We start from the raw sequence: 22,617 nt of genomic DNA, 5'->3' as shown, positions 1-22,617 counted from the left end.
CATGAAAAAACTCCATGCAGATGGACTTTTGGAATCACTTGATTATGAATCATTTGATACTTGTGAACCGTGCCTTATGGGAAAGATGACTAAAACTCCGTTCTCCGGAACAATGGAACGAGCTAATGACTTATTGGAAATAATACATACCGATATATGCGACCCGATGAGTGTTGAGACTCGTGGCGGGTATCATTATTTTCTGACCTTCACAGATGATTTGAGCATATATGGGTATATCTACTTAATGAAACACAAGTCTGAAACATTTGAAAAGCTCAAAGAATTTCAGAGTGAAGTGAAGAATCATCATAACAAGAAAATAAAGTTTCTACGATCTGATCGTGGAGGTGAATATTTGAGTTACGAGTTTGGCCTTCATTTAAAACAATGTGGAATTGTTTCTAAACTCACGCAACCTGGAACACCACAGCGTAATGGTGTGTCCGAACATCGTAACCATACGTTATTAGATATGGTGCGATCTATGATGTCTCTTACCGATTTACCACTATCATTTTGGGGTTATGCATTAGAGACAGATGTATTCACGTCAAATAGGGCACCATTAAAATCCGTTGAGACGGCACCGTATGAACTGTGGTTTGGCAATAAACCTAAGCTGTCGTTTCTTAAAGTTTGGGGATGCGATGCTTATGTCAAAAGACTTCAGCCTGATAAGCTTGAACCCAAATTGGAGAAGTGCATATTCATAGGATACCCTAAGGAAACAATTGGGTACACCTTCTACCATAGATCCGAAGGCAAGATCTTTGTTGCCAAGAATGGAACCTTTCTAGAAAAGGAGTTTCTCTCTAAAGAAGTGAGTGGGAGGAAAGTAGAACTTGATGAGTTAATTGTACCTTCTCTCAACTTGGAAAGTAGCTCATCCGAGAAATCTGTTCTCGTGATGCCTACACCAACTAGAGAGGAAGCTAATGATAATGGTCATGAAACTTCAAATCAAGTTACTACAGAACCTCATAGGTTAACCAGAGCATGATCCACACCAGAGTGGTACGGCAATCCTGTTCTGGAAGTCATGTTACTTGACCATGACGAACCTATGAACTATGAAGAAGCTATGATGAGCCCAAATTCTGATGAATGACTTGAGGCCATGAAATCTGAGATAGGATCCATGTATGAGAACAAAGTGTGGACTTTGGTGGATTTTCCCGATGATCGGCGACCCATAGAGAATAAGTGGATCTTCAAGAAGAAGACTGACGCTAATGGTAATGTTATTGTTTATAAAGCTCGACTTGTCGAAAAAGGTTTTTTGACAAGTTCAAGGAGTTGACTACGACGAGACTTTCTCACCCGTAGCGATGCTTAAGTCTGTCCAAATCATGTTAGCAATTGCCGCATTTTATGATTATGAAATCTGGCAAATGGACGTCAAAACCGCATTCCTTAGTGGATTTCTTAAAGAAGAGTTGTATATGATGTAACCAGAAGGTTTTGTCGATCCTAAAGGTGCTAAAAAAGTGTGCAAGCTCCAGCGATCCATTTATGGACTGGTGCAGGCATCTCGGAGTTGGAATATACGTTTTGATGAGATGATCAAAGCATATGGTTTTATACACACTTCCGGAGAAGCCTGTATTTACAAGAAAGTGAGTGGGAGCTCTATAGCATTTCTAATATTATATGTGGATGGCATATTGTTGATTGGAAATGATATAGAATTTTTGGATAGCATAAAAGGATACTTGAATAAAAGTTTTTCAATGAAAGACCTCGGTGAAGCTGCTTATATATTGGACATCAAGATCTATAGAGATAGATCAAGACGCTTGATAGGACTTTCACAAAGCACATACCTTGATGAAGTTTTGAAGAAGTTCAAAATGGATCAGTCAAAGAAAGGGTTCTTGCCCGTGTTACAAGGTGTGAAGTTGAGTCAGACTCAATGCCTGACCACTGTAGAAGATAGAGAGAAAATGAAAGTCATTCCCTATGCCTGAGCCATAGGTTCTATCATGTATGATATGTTGTTTACCAGACCTGGTGTGCGCCTTCCTATAAGTTTAGCAGGGAGGTACCAAAGTAATCCAGGAGTGGATCACTAGACAGCGGTCAAGAACATCTTGAAGTATTTGAAAAGACTAAGGATATGTTTCTCGTTTATGGAGGTGACAAAGAGCTCGTCGTGAGTGGTTACGTCAACGCTAGCTTTGAGACTGATCCGTATGACTCTAAGTCACAAACTGGATACGTATTTCTATTGAATGGTGGAGCTGTCTGTTGGTGCAGTTCCAAGCAGAGCATCGTGGCAGGATCTACGTGTGAAGTAAATTACATAGCTACTTCGGAAGCATCAAATGAAGGAGTCTGGATGAAGGAGTTCATATACGATCTAGGTGTAATACCTAGTGCATCGGGTCCAATGAAAATCTTTTGTGGCAATACTGGAGCAATTGCCTTGGCGAAGAAATCTAGGTTTAACAAAAAGACCAAACACATCAAGAGACGCTTCAACTCCATCCAAGATCTAGTCAAGGAGGGAGACATAGAGATTTGCAAAATACATACGGATCTGAATGTGGAAGACCCATTGACTAAGCCTCTTCCACTAGCAAAACATGATCAGCACCAAGACTCCATGGGTGTTAGAATCATTACAATGTAATCTACATTATTAACTCTAGTGCAAGTGGGAGACTGAAGGATATATGCCCTAGAGGGAATAATAAAGTTTTTATTTTATATTTACTTATTCATGATAAATGTTTATTATTCATGCTAGAATTATCTTAACCAGAAACTTGATACATGTGTGAATACATAGACAAAACACTGTGTCCCTAGTATGCCTCTACTTGACTAGCTTGTTGATCAAAGATGGTTAAGTTTCCTAGCCATAGACATGTGTTGTCATTCGATGAACGGGATCAAATCATTAGGAGAATGATGTGATGGACAAGACCCATCCATTAGCTTAGCATAAAGATCGTTCAGTTTTATTGCTACTGCTTTCTTCATGTCAAATACATATTCCTCCGACCATGAGATTATGCAACTCCTGGAATGCCTTATGTGCTATCAAACGTCACAATGTAACTGGGTGATTATAAAGATGCTCTACAGGTATCTCCAAAGGTGTTTGTTGGGTTGGCATAGATCAAGATTAGGATTTGTCACTTCGAGTATCGGAGAGGTATCTCTGGGCCCGGTAATGCACATCATAAGAAGCCTTGCAAGCAATGTGACTAATGAGTTAGTTACGGGATGATGCATTACGGAACGAGTAAAGAGACTTGCCGGTAACGAGATTGAACTAGGTATGAAGACATCGATGATCGAATCTTGGGCAAGTAACATACCGATGACAAAGGGAATAATGTATGTTGTCATAACGGTTCGACCAATAAAGATCTTCATAGAATATGTGGGAGCTAATATGAGCATCTAGGTTCCGCTATTGGTTATTGACCGGAGAGGTGTCTCGGTCATGTCTACATAGTTCTCGAACCCGTAGGGTCCGCATGCTTAATGTTCGATGACGATTTGTATTATATCATCTATGTGATTTGGTGACCGAATGTTGTTCGGAGTCCCGGATGAGATCACATACATGACGAGGAGTCCCAAAATGATCGAGAGGTAAAGATTGATATATTGGATGATAGTATTCGGACACCGAAAGTGTTCTGGAATGTATGGGTACATATCGGAGTACCGGGGGGGTTACCGGAACCCTCCGGGGGGAGATATGGGCCATAGGAGGGAGGCACACCATCCCACAAGGGGTGGCGCCACCCCCCCCCAAGGAAGGAGGCCGAATAGGATTATGAGAGGGTGCGGTGCCCCCCTCTTTCCTTCTCCCCCTCTCTCTCTTCCCCTCTTTCCCCCTCCGGTAAAAGGGAAGGGGTGGGCGAATCCAATTGGAGCCAAAGTAGGATTCCTCCTACTTGGGCGCGCCTAGGGATGGCTCCCTACACCTTCCTCCTTTATATACGTGGGGAGGGGGCGCCTATAACACACATCAATTGTTCCTAGCCGTGTGCGGCGCCCCCCCTTCATAGTTTACGCCTCCGGTCATATTCTCGCGATGCTTAGGCGAAGCCCTGCGTAGATCACTTCACCATCACCGTCACCATGCCCGTCGTGCTGACGGAACTCATCTACTTCCTCGACACTCTGCTGGATCAAGAGCTCGAGGGACATCATCGCACTGAACGTGTGCAAAACTCGGAGGTGTCGTGCGCTCGGTACTTGATCGGTTGAACGAGAATAAGTTCGACTACATCAACCTCGTTAAGCAAATGCTTCCACTTTCAGTCTACGAGGGTACTGGACACACTCTCCCCCTCTTGTTGCTATGCATATCCTAGATAGATCCTGCGTGAGCGTAGGAATTTTTTTGAAATTACATGCTACGTTTCCCAACAAGGTTGGCCTGAACTAGGACATCTTGGCCATCACGGTCCATGACCTCTCAAACCTTGAAGTCTATTTTTATGAGCAGGAGATCAAGGATGTGGTGTTCTCCCTCTCCTCTGTCAAAGCTCCAGGCTGACGACTTCAATGGATCCTTTTTCAAGTCATGTTAGGACACTGTGGCGAGGGGTGATTGCAATGGCCTCATCAACTCTGCCAACATCATCCTCCTACCCAAAAGGCCACCATGGCCCATGTGGGTGATTGCAGGTCGATCAGTCTGATCCATAGCTTGTCGAAGATCTTCTTGAAGATCCTGGCAAATAGGCTTGCTCTGATCGTCTCGATGTCGTCTCCAAGTGCCAGAGTGCTTTTGTTCGCAAGTATTGCATCCACATCCATGACAACTGCATGCACGTATAGAGCCTAATTAAGGATCTCCACTGCAAGAATGCTCCCATAGTCTTCCTCAAGTTGTACATCTTGAAAGCTTTCGACTCGACAATTGGGCCTACTTTTTCAAGGTGTTGCATCTCTTGGTGTTCGGCCGGCGGTGGCAGGACTGGATCTGCATGTCCCGCGTCATTCTCCTCGATCCTTCTCAATGTCAACCTGGGACTACCCTTCCACCATGCTCGTGGTTTGCGCCAGGGGGGCTGCTATCCCCGATGTTCTTCCTCCTCGCTATCGACCCCTTACAGAATATTCTAAAGTTGGATTTTGTGAGGGGGGGACCTGAAACCCATTTGTGCATGGACCACATCTTGCCGGATTTCCCTCTTCACGAACGATGTTGGTATTTTTGCCAACCCGAGCAAGGAAGAGCTCCATGTGATCTCCTTCATGCTTTTGGCCCTTCACGACATGAGTGGTCTGGTCACTAACCTAAAACTGAGATCCTCCCATTCGTTTCCATGACAGGGATCTACATGACACCCTCTCTGAATTCACCGCCAAGAGTGCTTCGTTCCCAGAAGGTACCTGGGGTTGCCCGTGCACTTTCATCGCTTTTGCAATATTGATTATGAAGGCCTCACTGGGGTTGCCCGAGCAACAGGCCACGCGCACTCGTCGAGGCAGGGGAGGTGGGTGAGCTCAATGGAGTACGCCAGCGTGCGTCTCAAAGTGCGTGGGTGGCAACCATGGGCGACCAAGTGGGCAACCATGAGATGCGGGTGCGGGCCTAGAGGTCATCGACTCTATCCCCATCCCCATGGATGCCCATGTGACTTTGAAATACTCACCTCCCTTGAGAGGTGTTCCTCCACGCCAACCAGCTAAAATCCCACGAGTGCGCTATTCCTTGGTGCCCAGCACCACGCCAGCAAAGTGACGAACCACTGGGAGTTGGTCGGCAGAGTTGGGTAAAGAGCATGAATTTTTTAGCTTTGGTCATTTTGCAGAAACTACCCAAAGAAACAACTTTTAGAGACAAGTTAAACCCCAAACTTCTTTTTTTTGAACTAAAATTATACACTTAAACCAATTAGTAGACTAAAGTGTGCAGTTTTTAAGTTAATGAACTAAAGTGTGCATCTGTATGAGTTTGGAACATGAAGTAACAAAGCATTCCACTCTTATTAGGGCTTCTATAATGCATGGTGTTTAGAGGAGGTGTTTAAAGAAATAAATCAGCCTCCTCTTAAGAATCAATGCTTATTTGTTGAGGATTGACACTTTTTTGATAGGGAATAACTTTATTTCTCAAACAATAGCTAGATCGTTTACAATTTGAAGGGAAATAAAGTCGGGCACACCTTCATCCGAGACCATAGAGGATCTAGTACTAAGAGCATTCTTTGCTATAGAATCAGCAACACTATTTGCCTCCCGAAAGCAATGGATCACCTCCACTTTGGCAAAATCAGACCCCAAATGCCTGCACTCCATGTATATGGACACTTCTTGGCCCAGATAATCCTCCTGGTTAATTATGTCAACCGCATTGGAGCTGTCTGATTCCAGAATAAGAGAGTTACATCCAATAGTCATTGCCAAAATCAGTCCATTACGAATAGCCACCACCTCCGCAGATTTAGCTGATGTAACATGCGATATAAAACATGATGTTGCTGCAATAAAATCTCCTCTATCATCTCGAGCTACTGCCCCAGTAGCTCCCGTCATATTCTCCGGGCTGAACGCTGCATCAACGTTTATCTTAACTCTTCCACTAGTTGGTTTTTTCCACATGTGATCACATACACGGATAGGCTGGTTTGGGGTTTCAGCCCTCACAAAATTTGTGGCCAAGACTTTGTGGAAATGGTTGTATGTTCTGGCGATCGTATCTCCTCTCCTTTCACATATTGCCTGTGCTGCCACCAGATGTACCAGCTGCCGACCGCCATAAGCTCCGTCAAGGGGATGTCACCCACCAAAGCCTGTCGTGTCATGAGCACATCCATTGTAATTGCGCCAGATTGGTCTACGGCTACCGCCCATTCAACCTCCTCCCTTACCCCAAGCTGAGACCAAACATCTAGAGCTCTTTTGCATGTGAACAAGCAGTGTTGGGAGTCTTCCATACCCATTGTACAGATCGGGCATTGGGCTGATGTTGGTATGTGCCTCCCTGCCAATGTCCCACGACACGGTAGGACGCCCCTGAGAACTTTCCAAAGAAAGTGTTCTATTTTCCCAGGAACCCGCATCCTCCAGATATACTTCCATATGTCATTGACTCGATAACTTCCCTGCCCATCCGTCCTGTTCCAATGTTTCCCGTATTGATGATCAAACTCAACATGGTATGCTGAGCGGACTGAGAACGAACCAGATTTTGTATGATGACGTGCTATGAAATCCTCCACTAACTCCACCCGAAGTGGGATTTGCATGATTCTGTATACATCCACTGGGTTGAAGACTGCTAGCAACAACTCTTCATCCCACTCGCCTGAATGCGGGTTTATCAATTCTTCAACTTTCCCCAACACAGTAGCTCCTTTAGGTGTGATAATTTTTCGTGATTCACTCGTTGGAATCCATGGATCATTCTAAATATCTATGTGTGAGCCTCTGCCAACCCGCCAGATGCATCCTCTCTTGAAAGTTTGTATGCCCATTACGATGCTCTGCCAAGTAAAGGAAGAACCTTTCTTAGGTCCCGCGTTAAGAATGTTACCATCCGAATAATATTTTGCACTAAGGACTTGTGAACACAAAGATTCAGGATTCTGGAGTAGTCGCCAACACTGTTTTGCTAGTAAAGCAAGATTGAAACTGTGTAGGTCTCTAAACCCCATACCTCCCCTCTTCTTTGGGACGCACATCTTCCACCATGCAAACCAATGCATTTTCTTTTTCTCCTCAGTGTCTCCCCACCAAAACCCTGCGATCTCATCAGTAATAGCCTTACAGATCCCTTTGGGAAATTTGAACACTGACATTGCATATGTAGGGATTGCTTGAGCCACTGCTTTCATCAAAATTTCTTTTCCTTGCATAGAAAGTACCTTCTTCTTCCATCCCTTTATCCTCTGACAGACTCTATCAATGAGATGCTGAAAACAGTCACTTTTATCAACACCTACCAAAGTAGGCAAACCAAGATATTTATCTGAAAGTGCTTCTGTCAATATGCCAAGAGTATTACAAATATCTTCTCTAGTATTCACCCTTGTGTTAGGACTGAAAAAGATACTAGATTTTGCCGTACTTACCAATTGCCCCGAGCTGCCACAATACATGTCCAGAACTTTTTTCAACGTGTTTGCATTCTGAGTATTAGCTTTCATGAGGATTAGTGAGTCATCCGGAAAAAGAAGGTGAGAGATAGATGGTGCATTTCTGCAGACCCGGACTCCTTCTAGTCCCCCAATCTCCTCCTCATGAGCTAGCAGACATGACAGGCCTTCAGAACAAAGAAGGAACAAATATGGTGACAAGGGATCACCCTGTCTTAAACCTCTAGTTGGCTCAATTTCATCTGTCTTGCACCCATTAAATCTCACTCTGTAGCTAACCGTGGAGACACACTCCATTATCATGTCCACCCAAAGTGGATGGAACCCAAGCTTCAGCATAACTTGTTTTAAGAAGCCCCACTCGACTCGATCATAAGCCTTGAGCATGTCGAGTTTTAATGCACAAAACCCGTTGGAACCATGTGTCTTCTTCTTGATGGCATGGAAGCATTCATACGCCACCAACACATTATCCGTAATTAATCTGCCCGGGACAAATGCACTTTGTGTTGGGGAGATGATATCAGGTAAAAAATTCTTGAGCCTATTAGCTAGCATTTTAGAGATGATTTTGTAAATCACGTTGCATAGACTAATGGGCCTATACTGAGTAATCACCTCTGGACTGTCCACCTTCGGAATAAGAACGATATTAGTTTGGTTCCAACCTGCTGGGATATTCCGATTGTTTATTGATTCCAGCACCTCATCAGTTAGCTCTTCACCAAGAATATGCCAAAATCTCTTGTAAAAAACTGCGTGAAGCCCGTCCAGGCCTGGGGCTTTCATATCCCCTATCTGGAACAGTGCCTTATGCACATCCTCACGAGAGTAAGGTGCAATCAACATTCTATTCATCTCAGTTGTAACTCTCGGTTTCACGGCTCGGAGAAGATCCCGGTCAAATTCAACAGAATCAGACATAAACAAGCTCCCAAAATAATCACAGATTAATGGGTTGAGGTTATCATTCCCCTCCACCCATCCATTATTATTATGCTTTAACTTTTTTATCATATTCCTCCTGCACCTAGCTGATGCAAACTAATTAAAGTACTTAGAGTTTCTATCACCTCGGCGTAGCCATCTAACCCTGCCTCGTTGGGCCCAAAAGATCTCTTCTTCATCAAGTAAATTTTCAATGAGAACAGAGAGGTCCTTTTGTTTTATTCGGCTCTGTTCCGTATATTCTTGCCTCATCACCTTTTCCAGATCTTGTTGGGCCTGTTTCAACCTGTTGCGAGGCCCCTTGAGCACTCGTCTATCCCATGCATGCAGATCACTATGAACAGCCTCCACTTTGTCTTTGATCAAAGGACAAAGCCCTCTATGAATCGCCTTCTGCCATGCTGTTTTGATGATCTCCTCGACTAGTTCTTCTTCCAGCCATCGTGCTTCAAACCGGCGAGCCACCTTGCACCGACCAGCAGAAGCATCTGAAAGATATTCAGTATCCAATAAGATGGGGCGGTGATCAGATTTCCCCATCTCAAGATTACATAACCCTGCCAATGGGTGCATGTTCATCCAGTCTGCATTTGTTACCGCTCGGTCCAGCCTCTCCTTGAGTCCACCTCTGAACCAAGTGAATTTATCTTCGACATAACCCATATCTTCCAAAGCACAGTCTGACAGGGCATCCTGGAAAGCCTTCATTCATACATGTTGGCGAGGAGGGCCTCCCTCCTTCTCCGAAGATAGTAAAATTTCATTGAAGTCTCCCAACATAACCCATGGCAGCCTAGAATGGGCATGTAAATCGCGAATGTATCGGTACGTGCGCTCCTTACTGTCCCATTGCGGCTCCCCATATATCCCTGTCATCCTCCATATGTTGCCATTTGTTTCATGAACCGTAACGTCAATACCATCCAAGGTGGTAGTCTGGGAGTAGATCCTAACCTCCTTCTTCCAGACTAAAAGCAAACCACCTCTCCTTCCATCCGGGCTAGCTGCCACTATCCTTTCATCCATCGCCAGTTTCCTCATTAGAATTTTTGCCTTTTCGTCACCCAGATGTGTTTCAGACAGAAAGAAAACATCCGGTTTGTGTCGCCTCTGGATATACAGGAGCAAACGTACTATCGATGCTCTAAGGAGACCCCGACAGTTCCAACTAATGATCTTCATTGGTTCCGGCGATCACCGTCGAGGGGTGTCGCCGATGCAACAGATTGTAGGTCAGAGGCCTCAGCATTCGCTCTAAGCCTCTTCGGATCATGAACTTTTTCCGGTGTGCTCATCTGACTCTTGTCCACTCTATCATTGTTTCCAGCTTCAATCAGGCCCACCTTTTCAATAACAAACCCAGGTGGTGGATCAGAGCTCCCACCACGCTAGATTACAGCACCATCTTGACCAATGAGCCTCTTTTTCGCCTGCGGGACAACAGCCCCGTAGTTAGCAGACCTCCTATGGTCTAGATCCATATCAGTTTCCTCCTCGGGATGTTGGTATCCCGGATTACCCCTTCCTCTTCCTAGGCCTCCATCTCTCCCCCGAGGCCCTCCCATGTTCGTCCTTCCCCTCCCACTGCTAGATCCTCTCGTGGGGTCATCATAATTCACAAGAAGCCAGTCTCCCCATTCGCAATCCTCTGCCTTGTGTGTGCCATCTCCACACTCCGTCACCAGATGTCCAATCAAGCCACAATAATTGCAGAAATCAGGCAGTTTTTCATACTCTACCGGGTACCTTTTGCTTTCCTTCAAGGTCAGTGGGACAAAACGGACGATGGGTGTATCCAGCATCACATGAACTCGAGCTCTCAGATATTTGGATGGATTGATATGACCCTCATTAACCACAACTGTGATAGGCGGGATACCCACCTTCTTCGCTATTTTCTCAGCAATCTCTGTTTTCTTCATGAGACCATCCGGTAAGCCAATGATACGTGCCCATACCGATATGCGATCAAGTTTGTACTCATCTACGTTTGTCAGTCCATCATACTCTTCCAACACCACTGCGGAGTTCCGAAACAACCAAGGGCCCCCGTTCATAACACGATTCTAGTCACCCAAACACATGAATTGAGCGAGGAAGATGTTTGGTTTCTTATCCTTGAAGATCACCCCTTGCGCCAGTGCCCAGGCGTTCCTCATGGCCTTGTACAGAGCGACATGGCTGAAAGGTTTGCACGTATGAACCCTAAATATTGCAATCCATCTTGTTTCTTCTACTAGACCGTCAATCTCTCCCGACAGGTCCAGATCTTCCTCCTCCTCTCCATGGAGGTTCAACCCCGAGAACTGATCTTCCAGATTTGCATCTAGACCGCACGGGTCACTTCCATCTCCACTACCTGACGCACCCTTCATCGGCGCCTTCCCGTCCCTTCCTTCCGCCATGCAAGTGCTCGAGATCGGTCGGAGACTCTTCTGGGATCACGCACAGTCCGACTCTAATCGATTCGCACGTGAGATTTTGGTGTAGATGTGGTATAGGAGGAACCCTAGCGGCGCGCCGCAAGGGGAGAGGTGGAACCCTAGCAACCTAGGGTCTGGAATCAAAGTTTCTTCAGCGATAAGCTTCCATTGTTGAGGATTGACACTTAATTAGACACTTATCCTGTAGATAAGCACCCATGTCTAAGAAAAAATCGTCTTATTTTACTGAGCATTATACAAGGCCGTGGAAGGTCATGGAGAAAAGAGGGACAGAGTCAAGCGGACAACGATTTGCTTTGGTCATTTGCAGAAACCACCTTCATAGAAACAACTTTCACGGATGTCGTCCTTCACATGCACACGTGTCCGACAAGAAATTACAGCAAAGGCGGCTTTTTTTTTCCTGACCATAACCATACACTTAAACCAGTTAATAGACTAAACTGTGCGATTTTTTAGTTCATGAACTGAAGTGTTTATCCACCGTCAGTTTAGCTCATCCACCGTTAGTTTATGGGCTAATGAGGCATTTCACTGTTATAGAGGGAGGAGGGACATATAGTCAAGCTGACAACGATTTCTAAAGCGCAAAAGGTCCAACTAGATGACACAAGCTCGGCCAAGTGGCGGCAGCTCGAGACAACAGCCAGCAGAAAAAATCTACGCAGACGAAAACCTCCCAACAGCGGCAAGAAGAAGCAGGGGATCGATCGTCTCTGCCCACCCCCCCTTTCCCACTCCAATCCAATCACGTCACCCTCCATCTCCCCCGCCCCTCTTTCCAAGATTCTCCCCACCATCGCCGAGAAAGAAAAGGAGGACGAACATCGCCGAAAAGATCGGCGGCGAGACGAGAGAGCGAAAGGCCGGCGAAAAGGGACCCTGCAAGAGGCAGCTCGGTGCCGTGAGCGGAGCGGAGAGGCCAGTCCATCGATTGATCGATTCCATTTCCATATCGCTCCCCGAGATGGGATTTTGATGCTGGATTCTTCCTGCTTTTCTAATTTGGTTCTTCTTCTTGCTATATCCCTCGTGTGGTTTCCAGCTTCCACCTGAACTTTCCGTTGTTATAGAGACTTCGCTCGCTTCTGCCGTCCTTCCGCCTCTTCAATCTCGCACTCCAACCTCCAGTGGTTACCTAGCTGTGTTCCTCCGATTTCAGGGCAGCTCGCCATTTTCGCCGGAGACTGCTGCTGCTGCTGCTGCCATCCGACATACTCTGTTCTTGATTCCAGTTTCTTTTCCCGGGCGACTCTGTTGTGCAACTTGCCCATTGACTGCACACAAAGTGGTTGTTCTTGGCATAATTCTGGCACCAATGGATGACGGGGTGGACCTCCCGAGCCAATTCCTCTTCTTCCACCCGGAGATGCCCGGCACCTTCGGCGACCTCCTGGGCGACGCCGCCGCCGCGACCTGCACCCACACGCACACCTGCAACCCTCCCGGCCCGTCGGCCGCCACGCACACCCACACCTGCCTGCACACCCACACCCACCAGCTCTTCGCCGCCGGCAGCGAGGACGACGACGCGGCCAGGCCCCGCCGGCCGCTGGGGAACCGGGAGGCCGTGCGCAAGTACCGGGAGAAGAAGAAGGCGCACGCCGCGTACCTGGAGGAGGAGGTCAAGAAGCTGCGCGCCGCCAACCAGCAGCTCCAGCGCAGGCTGCAGGGCCACGCCACGCTCGAGGCCGAGGTGGTGCGGCTGAGGGGCCTCCTCTTCGACGTCCGGGCCAAGATCGACGCGGAGGCCGCCGGTGCGTTCCCGTTCCAGAAGCAGTGCAGCGTCGGCTCCGTGGCGTGCACCGACCCGACCCTCTGCTTCAACAATGGCAACTCTGAGGTCGGTGGCGCCTGTTGGGAGGACAGCTCCGGACCGGCAGCTGCAGATTGCAGGTTCGACGAAGATGGCAATGGCGATGGCAATGGCGGCGCGTTGCGGGATACCGATGCTCCGGAACAACCGGCGCGTTCCAGGGATGTCGTTGAGCTCTGCTTCCCTAGCTGAATGAATGTGCTCAGCTCAATGATTATTTGGGGTTTTGTTTCGGCAGTTCTTGCATGGGAGTTGTTTTACATTTTTGGTGAAAATACACTCTCATGGAACGAAAGGGCAATCAGTGAGTACAACTGATATGATGTTCTTATGTCTTGATACTATGCTTACTCATATAATAGCAATAGAAGGAGGTTAATAGTTATGCTCAGGAGGATGTGTTCTGGTACAAAATTGTAGTGCCAATATGCGCTTGATCTCTGAATCTCTGGTTTGGATTCGTGAGTATTCAGGCAATCGGATGGGACCATGATACTGATAAAAAAAATGCACCGTCTTCGGTTCTTTCTCGCTGTTCGATATCAATTTCTTAGTTAACTTGTGCATCGATTCATCTTAGTTAACTTGAGCATCAATTCAGAAAAGTTGTTCCACACATAACAAGATATAACCTGATGATATAAGCCTCAAGCAAAACGGAGTGCTGTTTTTGTACGTTGTCTGCTTTCGTATCTCCTGGTACAGATAATGATGTACCCAATGGGATTAAGAATGCTCGGAATAAGTGTGCAAATGCCGGGCTTAATATTTTGTGGAGTAGAATTCAAGAGGCGCACTTTTCAACCTCTCCCTTTTCTTTTTCTTGTTGGGAAATATAACAACGGAATAGCATCTAAATCTTTCTAGCTTCACTACATTTTTCCTTTTTGCGACGCCATTCAGAGACGCCATTATTTCTTTCCGACGGCGATGTAATGGATCATCTGGGAAAGGTGCCATTCAGGTTAGCATTCGGACAATCAGACGGGGCGATGGTACTGATAAAATGCACTGTCTCTGGTTCATTTTCCCCTTCTTTTTCTGAAAGAGAGCTCCCTGCATTTTTCCTGTGAACAGGAGCTGGTACTGCTAATGATGCAGAAATGTTTGGCACTTGACATGGCTGTGATCAGTGCACTATCTGCTTGCTGTTCGCTACTACTCCCTCCATTCCAACATATAAGTCCTTTTAGAGATTTGAATATGGACTAGATACGGATATTAGAATCTCTAGAAAGAATTATATTTAGGAACGGATGGAGTAGTAGTTTCTCATGTAACTTGAGCACCGCCTCCTGATACTTTGCAATGACACAAGGCTGTGTGCACCAATTGATGCCGTTAAGAACGTTCGGTGCACGTACGCACGCAGAGGAGGCTGGGTTTGAAATTTTGTAGAGTAGGATTCAAGAGGCAAACTTTTGAACCAAATATTTTGGGGGAGTGTAAGAGTGGAATAGGGAGAGGCGCCATCTGAAGCTTTCTAGCTTTATCAGTTATCGCACATTCTATTCCGTTCCGACGGCGACGCAGTGGATCGTCTGGGAGAGGCGCCATCCAGGTTTACTCTTGTCTGAGCAAGTTGGCCGTGGCAGATTCCTCATGGATTCCAAGCCAAGCACAGGGAATGTACTTTGATCCGACGTTTTGCCCTGTCACAAGTCCACATGTACCCTTTTGAGAAAAGCAAGGATGCATGGCCGTCAATCAGGGTTTGAAGCTGGTACCCACTGTTGCAATGCCAAAGACCACGGACAGCTGCATCACCATCTACAGCGGCATTTGTCATTACTCACTCCATTCCAAAATATAGTGCGCCCGCGCTTCTCAATGTCCAACTTTGACCATAAATTTAACCAACGAGGCCGACTGCGGCGGGAGAAAAAATTATATAATTGAAAACTTCAAGCGCTTCTCGATGTCCAACTTTGACCATAAATTTAACCAACGAGGCCGACTGCGGCGGGAGAAAAAATTATATAATTGAAAACTTCTTTTGAATACGGATTCGCTGGTATAATTTTTGCTCCCGCCGCAGTCGGTCTTGTTGGTTAAATTTATGGTCAAAATTGAAGCACGGGAATAGAGGAAGCACTGCGTTTTGAAACGGAGTGAGTATTATTTTTCCCTGAAAGCGAAGTCCAAATTGAGTTGATCACTTGTTCTTTCACATTATGCTAATGTAATGATATTCGTTCATCATTGACAGCCCCGGAATCTGTAGGCTGATCATTGGCTAGCCACTCCCTTTCATCTCGACAAGTATATTGATATTTGCTCTTGTCGCGAGTCCTCCCGTTTTCAATTGCAACTCAGATTTCATTCGTGTACGCTACATGATTAAACATAGAAGATGCCCCATGCCGTTTTCAGCTCCATCCGTGGGTTGTTATGTTAATCTTTGGCTGGCTGGGGGTCTATGGATTATCTAGGCAGTTGGCTATCCTGACGTTGTTTTGCACGAACTGCGCACATCTCCGCTGATGGGGACGGTATTTTCTTATTCTGCATCTCACCACAATGAGGTGAAGGCGCGTGAAATTTCATTGGGCACCTTTGGAATGCCGCTGTGAGACTAACTTGGCAGGACAATCAACTTCTAATAGAGATCTTGTAAAATCTACACATTCCAAACTAGGCTTCCAAAAGTTGGTTAATCTGCTGAGCACAAGGAAATCATTTGCTGAGCACAAGTAAAACTCACTTCATGTACACACACACGAACGACTTACTTTTTGCAGAGGGAAGAAAACCTAGTAGGGCAGAGAACGTCAGCGCATCAACCAGCCGATTGAGTTTGAAGAAACTTTTGGTAAGCAATACTGGCCGCACGCATCAACATCACACGAGGACCATCAGACACGGGCCCCTGTCCAAAAGTACAGGGGTTGAAACGTGCACAAGGCACAGGATGTATCCCAACGAAGGTTACAAAATCCGAAAAACATAAAATAGTTCTTGGTTGTTTTACTCATTTCCTTGGGAAAATAATAATTCGCTACAACCGACGCAGTACAATCAGGCAGAGACAAATTCTCAGTGGTTAAGACTCCGGACTATTCACATTAATGAGTAACCATCACAGGTCTCGCCGCGTTAGTTCAAGAGTCGCTCGTGCGTTTTCAAAGTAAAAGGACAGGAACGGAGAAAGACCTCTTTTATGCAAAATCCTGGAGAACCGAGTCCTTGTTCACGGTAGCGAGCAATCTCTATCTACATCATTTCATATGCTGTGCTCTCCAGTCAACAGCAAAATCTGTGCCTTCGTCTTCGTCGTCGCTCGATGAGTCGCTGGCGCTGGAATCTGTGTCCATGCCGATGGGTTTGCTGTTCGCTTTAGCAGTCCGTGCGGCTTTGGACTCGGTGAGCTGTTTCTTCAGCATATCTACTCGCTGCCTGTACTCCCTGTGTACAGATAAATAAATGAATGATGAGTTGACAACAGAAAATAAAATAAAATCTTCACTTTGCAGAAAGCCTATAAGCCAATAAGCCAAAAATAAATGAATGATGGATACATGAACAGAACGAGATGTAGAAAGGAACATACTCTTGCTCCAAGGTCAAGTACTCTTCCCTCTCGGCAGCAGCATCAATCTACAAGGCACACGCACAAAATTTGCTAATATCAGCAGTGCAAAACAATATGTGCATGGTAATAATGTAGAGAGGTTAGCCTAACCTCCTCTTCTTCGAGGCGGTCATCAACTTCCTGGAGGTCTTCCTGAATTTCCTTTTCAAATTCTTTGTATGCGTCACTGTGCGGGAGTTTAACATGTTTCAGATGAGAATATCAGTCACAGAAAAACTTAAGTCGAACTGAATACAGATCTTACGTAAAGATCCAAAGAAGCAATTTTTATTACAAACATAGAGGAAAAAATGCATGGAAACAACAGAGGGAATGCAGAATTGCACAGACAAGACAACGCAAAAAACTATTAAGCATAAAAGCATAGTTTTTAGCAAAAAAGCAGGAGTGCTACCCATCCATCCATTTAAGAACAGAAGAGTTTATGGTACAGAAGCTTTCCAACAGCAAACACAAGAGCAGAAAACAATGATTATTGACCCTTCCAGACTCTGCAGTTTTGTAACTTGACAGCACTTGTGCAAAAATGCAACATGGTTGTAGAAGTAGCATGGCTTATTTAGGAAATTATCCTCATTATACTGTAACAGTAGAGTGAAGCTAGCTAAGGCCATAAAAGGCTCCTTACACATCCAAACAAAAGCCTGTAAGGGTATGTTTGGATGGTGACCAATACTCATGCTACCAATTTTTTAGTCCTGACCAAAAATTTGGTTTTGGTTTGGTTGGTTACCATTGTTTTGGCATGTCAATGTCCCTTTGTCTAATCTAGTTCATTTATCTTGCCAATGTCGGCCGTCTCATTGGCAACCAAAAGCTCAACCAAAATTTTGGCTAGCCAGATATTTGGTAGGGCTAGCTTGGACTAGAACCATACCTTAAATCCTAACAGAACTTCATTAAGTCAGATTATTTTTTGTGGAAACAACAGGACTGCAAGAATAGCAATTCTTTATGGAGAGGCAATACACTTGCAAGATTTTAGTGAAGAAACCTTACTTGATGTCAACTTTTGGAGGTTGAATACCACGTGCACGGAGATCCGCATCTTTGTTATCGAAGAATCCTTCAGGCAGAGCTTTTACTTGAGCAGTTTCCAGATTATTCGCCGCTTGAGACGATGCACTGGTTTCGCTGGGATGTGTGTTACTGCTATCGAAGAAGCCATCTGGGACACCTTTCACCTGCATGGTATTGGGGTTGGTGGTATTTCCTGAAGTCCTAGTGGGCTCCTTTGGAGCTGGAGCAGGAGTTGGAACTTCATCTTCATCTTCTTCTGTATAATCAAAAAAATTCCCTGGAAGAATTCCTTTCACGTCCGTACTGCCTTTACTCCCTTTATTTGGCGCTTGGTCCATCCTGACAGATGGTTTATTTGCACTTGCTTCTTTGGTTGCTGGCTGAGCACTGGCCACTTGATGACGTACAGACCTTCCCTCAGAACCAGTACCTACCCATCAAAGTTGTTATATTAAGGCACTCAAGTCAACAAGACCTTCAGGTACATCACGACTGCTAAATGCACATTTCAGCTGCTACTACAGCATAATACTGCTAGCAGGAATCTTCACAGAAAATACATAAAATGTTCACTATAGATGGAAGCTCTAGTGCTCTACAGAAAATAGAACAACATTGATAGTACTTGCTATCCAGAAATTAGGATGTGTTCATGCAACTTTACTAGTTCTAACATCATTTCTTACTTAACTGATACTTCCTACATCCCAAAATAAGTGTCTGAACTTTAGTACTCCCTCTGTAAGCAAATATAAGAGTGTTTAGATCACTACTTTAGTGATCTAAACGCTCTTATATTTCTTTACGGAGGGAGTACAACTTTGTACTGAAGTTAGTCGAAAGTTGAGACACTTATTTGGGGATGGAGGGAGTACCAATTTTGTAAGATAAATGGTTATTAGGTATAGCCAGGAGGAATGTAAACTGCCGTGTATGAAGGCTTTGACTGGCTGACTCCATAGCAAGCTTTTCCTTGCTCGTATGGTAAAGGTTGCAATGCAAAGTGAGGGTTTTTTTAGCACAAAAGCAAACCTTGCTAAGCAAGGTTAGATGGGTAAAGTAAATTGCTTGGTCTAGCAGGAACCAAATGTGCTCTTACTGCTCTGTACAACATGCTATCTGACTATCTTGGTGAGAATTCAATCAATGGCAAGCATAACAGATAACCAGTGGCAGACCAAAACAAGATATTAGATGTGAGTAATTCCTTAGCCATGAATGATACTCATAATTTACCTACACTTACCAAACAAAGCAAGATGACACAGAGCAGAATACAATCAAACAAATGTATAGACAAGGCTGACCAAGTTCAGTTTACACTATGAATCTTTAGCTTGCGAGGAGGGGGGATGTTTTGGCATTCTCACCATCACTTTGCCTTTTCATTCCCTGATTGTCAAAAAAATTGGCAGGCATCGGAGAGGATTTTGCTTTCTGAGTCTCAGCTGGTCGTTCATGACTGACATTATTGCCACGAGGAGCTGCAGCTGGTGTAACTTTAGCAGCTGCGGCAGCTTTTGCCTGTACCATAAATCGGCAAAATTAACACAGCTCACAAAGAATGTACACAGACACCTTCGCAGCAAATATACTTCAGTCAGATCGCTATAGCAGTTAAAATATGTGATTTAAATACATAAATGAGATGAAATATTTTCATAAAAAATAAGCATGCAGCTTAACAGTGAGCAGTAAAATTATACTTGAAATGAAGGGAAAAAATTAAAAAAAGAGTTAATTACACAAAACCACAACTTCAGGATATCTTATAACACTTTACCACAACATTTGAGTTTTTTAACACAAAACCACAACTTCGCGGCAACTTATAACACTTTACCACAACTTTTGGGTTTTTTAACACAAAACCACAACTGTTGGCCTAATTCTCAACATTGAGCCCAAATCTACCGGTCAACTTCTTTTAACAGCCAATCTGAATGATTGGGCCCACATGTCAGGCTCTAGGCGACAAGTTCCCTCCTATGCGTGGCGCTGACTGAATGTGTGTAACATAGAAGTGCGCATACAACATCGTCGTCTCTTCGACGACGCGTTCACCTGCAGCTTCTACGCCATCTACCCCGGAAAACAAAAAAGATCCGCCGTCTTCACCTTCTTCGTCTGGCGCACTCCGTCCAACCATGTTATCGTCAGGACAACCGCAGCTAGCACATGCACTATACCACGTCGTCGTGCATAGACAAGGCTCTTACCTTGTACTCCACCGCCGTAGAGACGCGCTCGTCCTCCCCAGGACCTCTCTGTCTAGTTCGCGCGCCCCGCCCGACCATGCCATAGTCCAGACGGGCGCTGCCAGCACATCCGTGTCGCCACGTTGTGCACAATCAGGGCTGCCACCTCATGCTTAACGACCACTGCAACGTGCTCGTCCTCACTGATTACGATGTCGAGATCATTTTGGAACTCCACCGACAACGATAGTGACATGCGGGTGCGGCTTTGTGACACTATGAACCTCGCCATTGAGGACGCTTGGAGTGATCATCCTGTGGCAGAATTTTGACCACACCCAGCTCCCTGCTCAATGCGTCGGTGGAGTTTATAGCGCCGGTACGGGATGGCAAGAGAAGGAAATGGTAGGCCACCTCGGAGATGCGCACATGCCACCTTTTTCCTGCTTAGTTCCTAATATGTGGGCCCAGTCAATCAGATTGTATATTAAAAGAAGTTGACTGATAGATTTGGGCTCAATGTTGAGAATTAGTTCAGAAGTTGTGGTTTTGTGTTACAAAAACTCAAAAGTTGTGGTAAAGTGTTATAAGTTGACCTGAAGTTGTGGTTTTTTTGTTAAAAAACTCAAAAGTTGTGGTAAAGTGTTATAAGTTACCCTGAAGTTGTGGTTTTGTGTAATTAACTCTTTGATGGTTATCAACAAACCACGAAAACTGGGTTATTATTGATACCCAACATGTTTCTTGATCAGAGCTTTTCTATCAATAAACTGCATTGAAGTAAACCTTAGTGGTTGTCCAATTTGCTACAGGGTCATATACTCATATCTAGAATAACTACCAAACAACATGACAGCATACCCAGTAAAGCTGGAAACTGAGTGCTAACACTTAGAACTTCCATATGAAAACAGACCTGGACTGGCATAGAAATCCCCACATTCACGTTTCTGTCATACATACAACTGTCCATGTTCAGTAAACACTAACATGGCTTTATTACTCTGCTTACCTCATGATGTTTCCGTGAAACCTGGTGCGCAGGCCAAAGTGCTTCGGATTTCAACGTAACGTTGCAGACTCTACAGATGGGCTGATCGTATTCATTATACCTGCAGAAGATAATGCAGCTGGCTTTTAGATACTGTTATTGCTTGATTATCATACAGATGAGCTGATCACACTCATTTGGTTTAAGGTTTACACCAATGGGATTTAGCTAAGCAAATACTCCCTCCATTTCTAAATATAAGCCCTTTTATAGAGATTTCAATATGGACTACATACGGATGGATATAGACATGTTTTAGAGCCTAGATTCACTCATTTTGCTCCGTATGTAGTCCATATTAGAATCATTAAAAAGGCTTATATTTAGGAATGGAGGGAGTATAAGCAATGCATAAGGGGGTAATGAAAGGGGGCTAGATTAACACAAGACTATACAAGGTTCGAACCCTGAAATGAAATAGGAAGGCAACTGTAAATCGGTACTACCATGGAATCAAACTGCAACACTGCGATGTCCCACCCTCTACTCGAGAGCAAGCACAGTAGCAAACACTCAGTAATTTTAGGCCTACGCACCAAACCCCTGACGCCCGCGCCGGCTGCCCGTCCCCATCTTGCTAGCTAGGGTTACATCAGGCGAACGCGCGCCCCGGCACAAACCATCGCGGCCGTGGAAACCGGGTAGGCGGAAGGATCCGGGTTACGGAGGCCGTACTCTAGCAGGGAGGGAGGGAGGTAGGGAGGGAGGGAGGGAAAGGGAGGGGGGCGGAGGAGACCTGACGAGCGAGGGGTCGATGCGCTTCTCCTGCTTCTCCTTGGCCTCGCGGAGCTTGGCGCGGAACAGGGCCTTCCTCTGATCCATGCGCGCCGCCGTCGAGGTAGGACCAGGAATCCAGACGCCGAGGCCGTGGCGGCGCCTCGCCTGAACCTTCTTTAGCTTTCGCGACGGGAGGCGGCCTCGAGCTCCAGCGAGAGAAAGACGACGAGGCAACACGGCGTCTGCTCCGATGGCAAATGGGCCCGAGGGGCCGAACTTGGTGAGCCGCACGAATTGGCCACTGAGCGACGGACGGGCAGGCCGAGCGGACTGCAGAAAGGCCGGAGTGTTGGGCCTGCACGACTGGCTGGATAAGTTTCACTAAACTGGACGGCGCGATACTCAAAAAAAAAAAAAAAAAAAAACTGGACGGCGCCATCCGGGAGGTAAACTTGAGATCACTCAAAAAGAAAACTTGAGATCAACTTCCGGCCATCCTGTTTGAAGCTTGTTTCCAAGGTCATTGCCCGGTTAGCCTATGCAACATTGTGCACAAGCTTGTCCCCAAGGTCATTGCCAATGGGTTAAAGTTCATCATACCAGAGATCATATCAAATAACCAGAGTGCATTCTTGTCGGTGAGGCTTATCTCAGATAACATCGTGCTCGTTTACGAGATGTCCCATTTCCTAAGACAGAAGCGCTCTGGTGGTGCGTTTTTCGCAGCCCTCGCGTTTGACATAAGCAAAGCTTGCA

At 45.5% G+C, this 22,617-nt stretch overlaps 2 protein-coding genes across 2 annotated transcripts; one reads left to right on the top strand and one right to left on the bottom strand.

Annotated features, from left to right (window-relative positions):
• The first annotated feature begins 12,200 nt into the window (after positions 1-12,200).
• On the top strand, positions 12,201-13,674 carry LOC123094851 (basic leucine zipper 23). Its single transcript, XM_044516734.1, has one exon. The coding sequence runs from the start codon at positions 12,786-12,788 to the stop codon at positions 13,473-13,475; it is 690 nt and encodes a 229-aa protein (XP_044372669.1). The 5' UTR covers positions 12,201-12,785; the 3' UTR covers positions 13,476-13,674.
• Positions 13,675-16,219: 2,545 nt separating this feature from the next.
• LOC123137984 (protein ABA AND ROS SENSITIVE 1) lies at positions 16,220-22,123 on the bottom strand. The gene is made up of 7 exons (XM_044557880.1): positions 21,881-22,123; positions 21,106-21,205; positions 19,266-19,419; positions 17,875-18,325; positions 16,966-17,041; positions 16,834-16,880; positions 16,220-16,688 (listed from the first exon to the last, which is right to left on the bottom strand). Exons 1-7 carry the CDS (start codon positions 21,964-21,966, stop codon positions 16,502-16,504), a joined length of 1,101 nt encoding a protein of 366 aa, XP_044413815.1. The 5' UTR covers positions 21,967-22,123; the 3' UTR covers positions 16,220-16,501.
• Between the last annotated feature and the right edge of the window lie 494 nt (positions 22,124-22,617).

Source organism: Triticum aestivum, chromosome 1B (genome assembly GCF_018294505.1).
Source record: "Triticum aestivum cultivar Chinese Spring chromosome 1B, IWGSC CS RefSeq v2.1, whole genome shotgun sequence".
Lineage (NCBI taxonomy): Eukaryota > Viridiplantae > Streptophyta > Magnoliopsida > Poales > Poaceae > Triticum > Triticum aestivum.
The sequence above is the reverse complement of the archived record's forward strand: the minus strand, read 5'-3'. Positions and strand labels throughout refer to the sequence as shown.